The sequence below is a fragment of the Rattus norvegicus genome, chromosome 10 (genome assembly GCF_021556685.1).
Source record: "Rattus norvegicus strain SHRSP/BbbUtx chromosome 10, alternate assembly SHRSP_T2T, whole genome shotgun sequence".
Taxonomy (NCBI): Eukaryota; Metazoa; Chordata; class Mammalia; order Rodentia; family Muridae; genus Rattus; species Rattus norvegicus.
In genome coordinates, this window is record NC_141543.1 from 68,200,612 (window position 1) to 68,210,000 (window position 9,389).

Below are 9,389 nucleotides of genomic sequence, written 5' to 3' on the forward strand. Positions count from 1 at the left end.
CCTGGGTTCTGTCCCCAGCTCTGGAAAAAAAGAAGAAAAAAAAAAAAAAAGAATAACCCAGGCTAGAGGAAGATGCCCAGGATTGACCTCTAGTTTCTACAGATACTCACACACTTTATATAAACAAATGTACAAGGGTTAGAGGACAGAGGGGAAGATTAATCCGTTAACACTTTTGTGCCAAATTAACTTAATAGATATGGAGACTCCTACTTTATTGAATCATTATTGAAACCTAGGCTGAATTCTAGACAAGCAAGACACTAGGCTATACCATATACTCTTTATAAATACATTTTATTTTATAAATACATTTATTTTATTTTATAAATACTGTTTGCCTCAGCCAATCAAGCCATAGGTCCTTCATGCAGTCTGACCTCCTGTCTCAAACCTCTGCCTGCTTCTCAGTAGTTCACTTTTTCCTATAATCTGTAGATTCCATATAAATACTTTGTGCTTTTCCTATCAAAATCTTCGGTATAAACTTGTGCTTTAAGTGAAAAATATTTCCTTGGGCCCAGTTGGTGTTTTGTTTGAGAAATGGGTAGAGCCTTGCTAGAGGAAGTTCAGGAGGAACAAGCTTTGAGGGTTATAGCTTTACCCACTTCCAATTTGCTCTTTGCTTCCTGCCTAAGGATAGAAATGTGATCTCTCCACTTCCTGCTCTAACTAACTGCTGGTGTGCCTCCCCCACCATATGGACTCTTCTGGAATCCTTAACCCAAATAAGCTCTTCCTTCTAGAAGTGGCCGTGGTCATGGTGTCTGACCATAACAACAAAAGTAACCATTAAAATATGTTTTCACACTGAGGCCCAGCAGGCCTGTTTCTCTTTGCTGCCTCACTTCCCTGCAGGTGGTTGAAAAACTTACCCATAGATAAGGGCCTTCTCTGGTTAGCATCTGTAATGACTCAGTAGGCCTTAGATCTCAGAGAACCCTCAGTATCAAGTTTTGGCTTAAAATGATTTAAATGATTTTTGTTGAAGATGGGCCAGGGTGATCATATATCACTTAGGAGAGGGTAAAGAATGAGAAACCCAGTTGGATGTTAAGGATTATCTGATAGAGATTATGTAGATTCCAGATAAATGAATTTAGCGGGGGTTCTTGCCGAAGTTTAACTTTGCAGGAAATTGCACACATAGATCTAGACAAAGTGCAGGAGACTGACTAAAGCTTGGTGAAACAAGTAATCTTTACCAAGAGAAACAGATTTGGTAAAAATGATTTTTACCTTACCCCAAAGCTTGTGGAGACCGATAAGTACGTATAGATATATAGACTATTTAAGAGATGTACATATAATATATTGATATATTTTATTAAATATTATATATACTTTATAATATATGAGTACAGTATATTTCAGTAAAGTACACATCTGTAGCGTTTAGAGTTTGATGAACTTAATGTAAACCTGTAGTGACTTATATACTGAGCCTGTATGTGTTTATTTCTCATTGAAAATAATTTTTTCATACAATATAGTCTGATCTACGTACAATGTAATCTTGATTTTCTCTCATCTCCACACCTCCTTTCTCTCTTTAAAATAAACAAAAAGAAACAACAATGAACATACACAAGAAACACACACACACACACACACACAAATTTGTGATAACACAAAATCGGAAACTGTAATACATAAGCGAAAGTAAGTTTAAAAAACAAACCAACAAAGCAATATTGAGATCCCCCTCCCCCTCCCACAAAAAAAATCTCCAAAAATACCATTGAGTTCATTTTGTGTTGGCCATCTATTGCAGGTATAGGGCCTGTCTTGAGTGTGGTTTGTATACCCAGATTCTTAAAAACATCATAACAGGTATTAATTTTTCTCTCTCCAGTTAATTTAGTATTATATCAAAGGTTTTATAGTTAATATATGAGTTGAAATATGAATTTAGGTGTCCCAACCATTGACTTTTTTGCCTTGGCAGCATGCTATGAGATGCTGGTTTAAAAGGAAAAAAAAAGATTAAATGATTTAAAATTTCTTTTTTGTTTCTTTGTTATCTGTTAACCTCAGGCTGTAAGACTGGAAAGTACTTACCAAAATCGAACACGCTATATGGTAGTGGTTTCAACTAACGGTAGACAAGACACTGAAGAAAGCATTGTCCTGGGAATGGATTTTTCTTCTAATGACAGGTATGATACCATAAAAAAGGGGGAAGGAGCATGAAAACTACTTTTTAAATAACCTGTTAGCAGTTATGTAAGTTACTACAAAAGTGTATTCTATAATTAAGCTTTTAAAATTCAAGATGAAGTGGAACAAGAAGGTAAGAGGGTGAGGTTTGTCCCTGTGTGTTCTTTCTTTTTGAGACAGGATCTCTCTAATGTAGACTAGGCTGACCTTGAACTCAGAAATCAGCCTGCCTCTGCATCTCAAGTGCTGGGATTAAAGATGTGAGCCACTATGCCCAGCTTGTCTTCTTGATACATGTCTTGATCACTGTTAGACACCATGACCACAACACTTAATTTAAAAAGCATTTAGTTGGGGCTTGCCTACAATTTCAAAGGTTTAGTCCATCATCCTCATATCATGGCAGGGAGCATGACAGCACACAGGCAGACATGGTACTAGAGAAGCAGCCAAGAGTTCTACATCCGGATCCACAGGCAGCAGGAGAGGCCTGGCTTGAGCTTTTGAAACCTCAAAGGCCACCCAGTAACACACTTCTTCCAATAAGACCACATCTACTCCAACAAGGGGCATACCTCCTAATCCTTCTCAAGTAGTGCCATTTCTAATAACTAAATATTCAAGTACAAGAGCCTGTGGGGAACATTCTTTTATTTATTTATTTATTTATTTATTTATTTATTTATTATATGTAAGTACACTGTAGCCGTCTTCAGACATACCAGAAGGGGACATCAGATCTCATTACTGATGGTTGTGAGCCACCATGTGGTTGCTGGGATTTGAACTCAGGACCTCTGGAAGAGCAGTCAGTGCTCTTAACTGCTGAGCCATCTCTCCAGCCCTGTGGGGAACATTCTTATTCAAACCACCACAATATATATGTGTTTAGGAAAATGGTTGACATATATGTATGAAAGTATGACAGTAAAACCCACTATCTTTTACACTGAGTACGTGGTAATGAAATTTTTAAGTTAAAAAATTAACTGAGGAGATGGCTCAGGTGGTAAGGTGTTTGCCATGTAAAATCAAGTACCTGAGTTCAGTTCCTAGCATTGGTGGAAAATTTAGGCACAGAAGCATGTGCCTGTAACCCCAGCAGTGAGGAAGTGGAGGCAGGGTAATCCATGGGACTTGCTGGCCAGCAGATGGGCAGCCAAGGAGCCTAGCCTAGCCAAATCTGTGAGAGCCAAGTTCAGTGAGAAACTGTCTCTAAGGTGAAGAGCAATTAAGGAAGACACCCAAGGATGACCACTGGCCTCCAAATATACCCCACAAACATATGAACACATGCACACACACACAGACACACAAATCAAGGCATAAAACTAGGAAATAAGTTTTGACCATGATCTTCAGAGAGAGTGACACTTGGTGAATGCCTATTTCTAACTTACTCTTATTCTTTACCTTTCTCTTATTGTTAGGTAGGTACTAATAACAATTAAGCAAATGGAGCATAGCTCTGGGGGTAACATTTCTTTGTCCTGTCAGTCTAATCTGGCAATCAGTAATGCTCTACTTTAGTAATCCACTGTAGTTACCTTTCCTGGTAATATACCACTGGTCCCGGGTTCAAAACTCATATGTACTTTGCTCTTGTAATTAAAGATATCTCAGACAGAACCTGGATCATGGTCATTATGGTTGTTCATTGGGGGAGCTGGGAGTGTCCTTCAGGCTTCAGGCTTTTCTGTTATATTTCTCTCCTGTTTCTGAAGAACCTTTGAGAAGACCGGAATGTGGCTGCTAAGCAATCTTTATACTCCGAGATAATAAGACTCAGGAAATCCTGCCAGATGTCTCAAACCATGACTTCCTGGTTTAGGACTAGAATGGAATTGTGCAATAGCTAGGGGTGTGGCCCAGGCCTGGGAGAATTTACACACACACACACACACACAAAGCCCTGGGTTTGGAGGAAGGGGAATAGATGACAATTATTTGGGGTTGGGGGCAGGGAAATCCTGGTATCACCAGAAACTTTCCAAAATCAGTGTTTACTCTTGTTTGTACATAGAAGTCTTGCTTTGCTTGGTGTTGCCGTGATAAAACACTGGCCAAAACCAACATGGCAAGGTAGCTAAATGCACCTGCTGCCAACCCCAGCAACCTGGGTTCAGTTCCCTAGGACCCGTGAAGTGGAGCAAACCAACTCCCTCAAGTTGTCTTTTTCTAGCCTCTAACATGCTACCTCATATACACAAAATAAAATAAAAGGATTTTTTAAAGTTTCGGAGGAAAGAGTTCAGCTTACAGATTATATTCCAACATCATGGGAAGCCAGGGCAGGAACCTGGAGTGAGGAACTTAAGCGGAGACCACAGAGCACAGATGCTGATGTGCTTGCTCCCAGGCTCACATTTAACTACCTTATACAGCACTGCCCACCATAGGCTGGCTCCTCTGGCATCAGTTAGCCATCAAAAAATGCCCCATACACAAACTGACAGACCAGTCCAATCAAGACCACTCTTTAGTTGAGCTTCCTTTCCCTCTTCCCAGGTATGACAAGTAAGGGGTGGGTGTGGGGGGGGGCAAAAGTCAACTTGAGAAATGACTTGTGAGTTTAGACCAGAGTTGTGAATGTGTGCACCAGTTACAGCATTTAATTATATGCTCTGAATTTATAGAGGCTTGGCAACCACTTTGAGGAAGCTTTCTCTTAAGGTTTTTAGCTTCTAGTGTTTTTCATAAGTAACAGCTTTTAAGTAAGAAAATACTCATTTTTTGAGATTGGTGCCATGTTCCAGTAATCCCATCACTCCAGAGGCAGAGGCAAGAGAATTGCCTAAAAGGTGAAGCCAGCCTGGGCTGTGTGTGTGTGTGTGTGTGTGTGTGTGTGTGTGTGTGTGTGTGTGTGTGTGTGTGTGTATGAGAATTGCCTAAAAGGTGAAGCCAGCCTGGGCTGTGTGTGTGTGTGTGTGTGTGTGTGTGTGTGTGTGTGTGTGTATGAGAATTGCCTAAAAGGTGAAGCCAGCCTGGGCCTGGTCTGTGTAGTAAGTTCAGGCAGTCCAGGGCTGTGTGTGTGTGTGTGTGTGTGTGTGTGTGTGTGTGTGTGTGTGTGAGAGAGAGAGAGAGAGAGAGAGAGAGAGAGAGAGAGAGAGAGGAGAGAGACTGACTGTCTCAAGGACAGGGGAAGTGGGGAAAATACCTACCTTTCCAAATTCATTGGAACTTTATGACCTCTGATTTGGACTTTTACCTATCTGGACCTATACTGTCTAGTACATTTGCCACTTAACACCTAGCTATTTAAATAAGTAAAAACTAAAATAATGATATGTAAGAAAAAATCCTCAGTCATAACTAGTCACGTTTCATTTTCTTTATTAGTAGTCATGTGTGATTAATGGCTCCCTCTGGGACACTAATGGTACAGTTAAATAGAATTGCTGTGGCAATATTTCCTTCGTTCAGTTCCCTTGACCCCTCAGTTAAACCCTGTAGAACAGGAACTAGAAGTGCATGCTCAGGCTTTCCCTGGAGGCTGGAGGCAGTGACTGCAGACTCTGACTCTGGAGTGTGAGCCATCGGGTGCCTGGACAGACACTTTCCATGGATGCTGGTAATTTATCCTCAGCAAACCACATCTGTTTGTTCTAATAGTCCTGCCTGCATCATACCTAACAGATGCCATTGCGTTAACAAAATTTTAGTGTCTAGGAAACAAACTGGGACATGAAATCCTATATGTCTTCTGTTGAGTGAGCATGTTTTACAGTAAAAGAAATGCTCTTGGTTTCAGAAAACTAGTGCTCAGTTACTCTTCAAGAAATTTATCATATTATTTTATATACCAGAATATGAAACTATGTTTCAAAACACCATTAAGTCAAAGTAGAAGACAATTTAGCTTATTTTGAGAAGTGTATTGTAGTTTTAAGTGACAAAGTTTCCCATTAATACAATGTAAAGTTGTTTTCCAAAATACACTGCATATCCTTCAGGTTACAAATAGCAGAGCTTTGTGGTCTGGTATTTGTTTGTTGCTTCCCAGATTTTCCTTTGAGAAAAGTTCCCACTGTGAAGCCCAGGATGTCCTTGAACTGCAGCAGCACTTTCAACAGTGTTCATTTGGTATCACTGATTCTTTTAAATCATTTGTATCTTGCTGCCTGACACCCTGCATTCCTTTCAGATGCATTAGAACACCTATTCTAGGTTAATATTTGATGCTAATTTTATAGTGTAGTGTATTAGCATGTTATTTCACTTTAAAGATATTAAATCTTTGGACATTCAGTAATGAGTTGATTAATCTTCATGAGTTTGTATATTTACGAAAGATGTTGGTTACCTATTTTAAATTTTATTTCATTATGGTTAAATAGGATACAGGGCATTGTTTCATGTTTTCTGAATTTAAGATTTTTTGTTTGTCTACCACGATGCAGTCTGTTTAGAGGTTTCCATGGGCTGGTGTTTAGGTGGAGTTTTCCCCTGTGGATATTTGTTAAGTCCTTTGGATGTGTTGTCTTGTAACTCTGATGTTTCCGTGTTTATTTTTTGTCTAGATGACCTGTCTGTTGGAGAAATGAGGTGTTGAAATCACCTACTCTTAATGAGTCTTTAATTCCAGTAGCATACTTTCTGTGACATTGAATGCATTAAAGTTTGGTGTGCGTCTATGTTTTAGATTATAATGTCTCCTTGATTCCTTGGCTAACTTTTGGGGGGGGCAGATGTCAAATATGTTTTTTGAAGGGGTGGGAAAGACAGGGGAACAAAAGGGCACCACTATAGAAGCCAGTGCCCAAAGCACTCGAATTCAGTCTCCCAGGTACTTTGCCATTGTGCCTAGCTTTATTTTAAATCTTTTAAAAATGTTTTTATTTGTACTTTATGTGTATGGGTGTTTTGCCTGCATGTGTGGCTGTGTGCTATGTGTATGAGACCATAGAGACCAGAAGAAGGCATTAGGTCCTCTGGAATTGGAGTTACAGACAGTTGTGAGCTGTTACATGATCTGGGAACCAAATCTGGGTCCTTTGAAGGAGCAACAAGTTCTTTTAACTGAGCCATCTCTCTAGCCTTTTTAAATCCTTTTTTTTAATTTTTAAAAATTAAAACATAATTACACATGTTTGGGAGGCCTCTCTTTTCTGAGGAAAAGGGGAGGAGAGGGAAGGAAGCTGCGATTGGGATGTAAAGAAAGAAAGAAAGAATAAAGAAAAGGAAACATAATTACATCATTTCTCCCTTTCCCTTTCCTCCTTCTAACCTTTCCTGTGAGGTTGTGTTTTATAACCTACTTTGAAAGATATCGAACTTAAGGTTGAGAGGAGTTAAGTAATTTGTCAGAGTTTCAATACCAAAAGAGGTCAAATCCAGATATTTGGCACAGTAGATACTTATTAAATAGAAACTATTATGTTTAAAAGCCCTCAGATACGTTTTCATATACTTGATCTTAAAAGAGGACAGTAAAGGCTCTTTTGTCCCTCTTTTATAGCTGAAGAGATAGCCACAAGCAATTCCGTACTTTTAGACTATAGAGCTTGAAGGCTGATGAGTCACTCACAAGTAGAGAGCCTTGGCCTAGCCTGGGTAGGGCCCTGGAGAGACGTTATCACTGCTAGAACCCCAGGTTCTAGAGTCCATCTGACTGAGAGCCATGATCTTAACTACACCATTCCACGCCTATGTCCAGTGCTCTTTCAGCTATACTATGCTGTCTCTGTAGATATATTGGGGGGGGGGGGGGGACAGATGAAGGATCCTTTGGAAAATGTCCAGAAGCAGGAATTAGTTTAAGATGTATCCTTAATAAAGGGGCAGAAGAGATGACGAAACAGAGCATGCATTCATTACCCTTACAGAAGATCCAAGTTCAGTTCCCAGCATCAACAGTGGTTACCTCACAACTGCCTGTGATTTCTGGCTCCAGTAGATCTGGAGCCTCAGCTTCCACAGGCATCTGCACTCGTGTACAACATACCTTCGCACAGAAGGCATACACATTCATGTGTTTTCAAAAAGAGTTTTGTGTGTGAGGTAAGAGTCTTAAATGTCATCCTGCCTTGCCTGAAACTTACTGTTATAGAGCAGAATGGCCTCAGACTCAGACACTGCCTGCCTCTGTGTCCCAGATACTGGAATTAGAGGTGTGTGCTACCATACACAAAAAACCTGAAAACTCTAAAGATCCTTAAAGAGGAAAAATGTACAGAAATAGTGAAGGTTGTCCAGAGAAGTGGAGTCACAGAGCATAGTTAATTCATCCGGGGTCCAGGGCTTCCTGCACCAACCTGTTCTTTTCACTTAGAGCCAGTTTCCTTCCTCGGCTGCTGTGTGGCTGAACCAAGGCAGATCACATACTTTACCACGGGTTAGTATGTTTTAGCCTGGGGTTGGGGATTTAGCTCAGCGGAAGAGCGCTTGCCTAGCAAGTGCAAGGCCCTGGGTTCGGTCCCCAGCTCCAAAAAAAAAGAAAAAAGGAAAAAAAAAAAGTATGTTTTAGCATTCCATAGTAGGACCCCACCCTTTTATTGGCTGCTGACATCCCTATCCTGCATTTCAGTAGTATAGTCAGAACATAGCATTTTGTCAGGCGTGAGAGCGCGTGCCTATAATCTCACGGTAGAGAAGGTTGAGACTAAGAGAATTTCAAGTTTAAGGCCAGTCTGGACTACGCAGTCAGACTCTCTTAAACAAAACAGGAGGTTGGAAAGATGGCTCAGCAGTCCTCTTCCACAGGACTCAGGTTCAATTCCTAACTCCCACATGATATCTCGTAACCATCTATAACTCCAGTCCCAGGGGATCTAACACCTTCTTCTGGCCTTCATAGGGGACCAGACATGCAGGTGGTACACAGACATACACGCACACAAAATACACATAAAATAAAAATAAAATTTATTTTTTAAAATCTCATTTACACTCATTCACACACATAAGACCAAGTACTGTTTTATTTAAATTGTATTTTTATTTCTCTAACTTGATAACAAGCCATGACTATTAGTTCTGTACATTTTTAATTCCTTTGTTTTTGAGACTATTAAGTGTTATGTTGTTCAGTGTATCTTAAAGTTAAACAAATCATTTGTTCCAAGATCTTGAGCAACCAGCAATGGTTCTTCACATTAAAACCAGTCCTTGAGAACAGTTATGGTGGAGCATACCTGTAATCCCAGCACTCAAGAGTTCAAAGCCACCCTCTGCTATATGGTAAATTTGAGTCCAGCCTGGGCTACATGAACCTTTGTTCACGACTCCCA

The 9,389-nt window shown here is 40.0% G+C and overlaps 1 protein-coding gene across 3 annotated transcripts in view; it reads left to right on the forward strand.

The window, feature by feature from the left end:
* Ssh2 (slingshot protein phosphatase 2) overlaps window positions 1–9,389 on the forward strand; it is a 251,109-nt gene that overhangs the window by 200,719 nt on the left and 41,001 nt on the right. For all 3 annotated transcript variants that reach the window (XM_087572020.1, XM_087572021.1, NM_001107024.1), the window contains 1 exon segment: window positions 2,038–2,159. In XM_087572020.1, coding sequence (XP_087428146.1) covers window positions 2,038–2,159 — 122 coding nt within the window.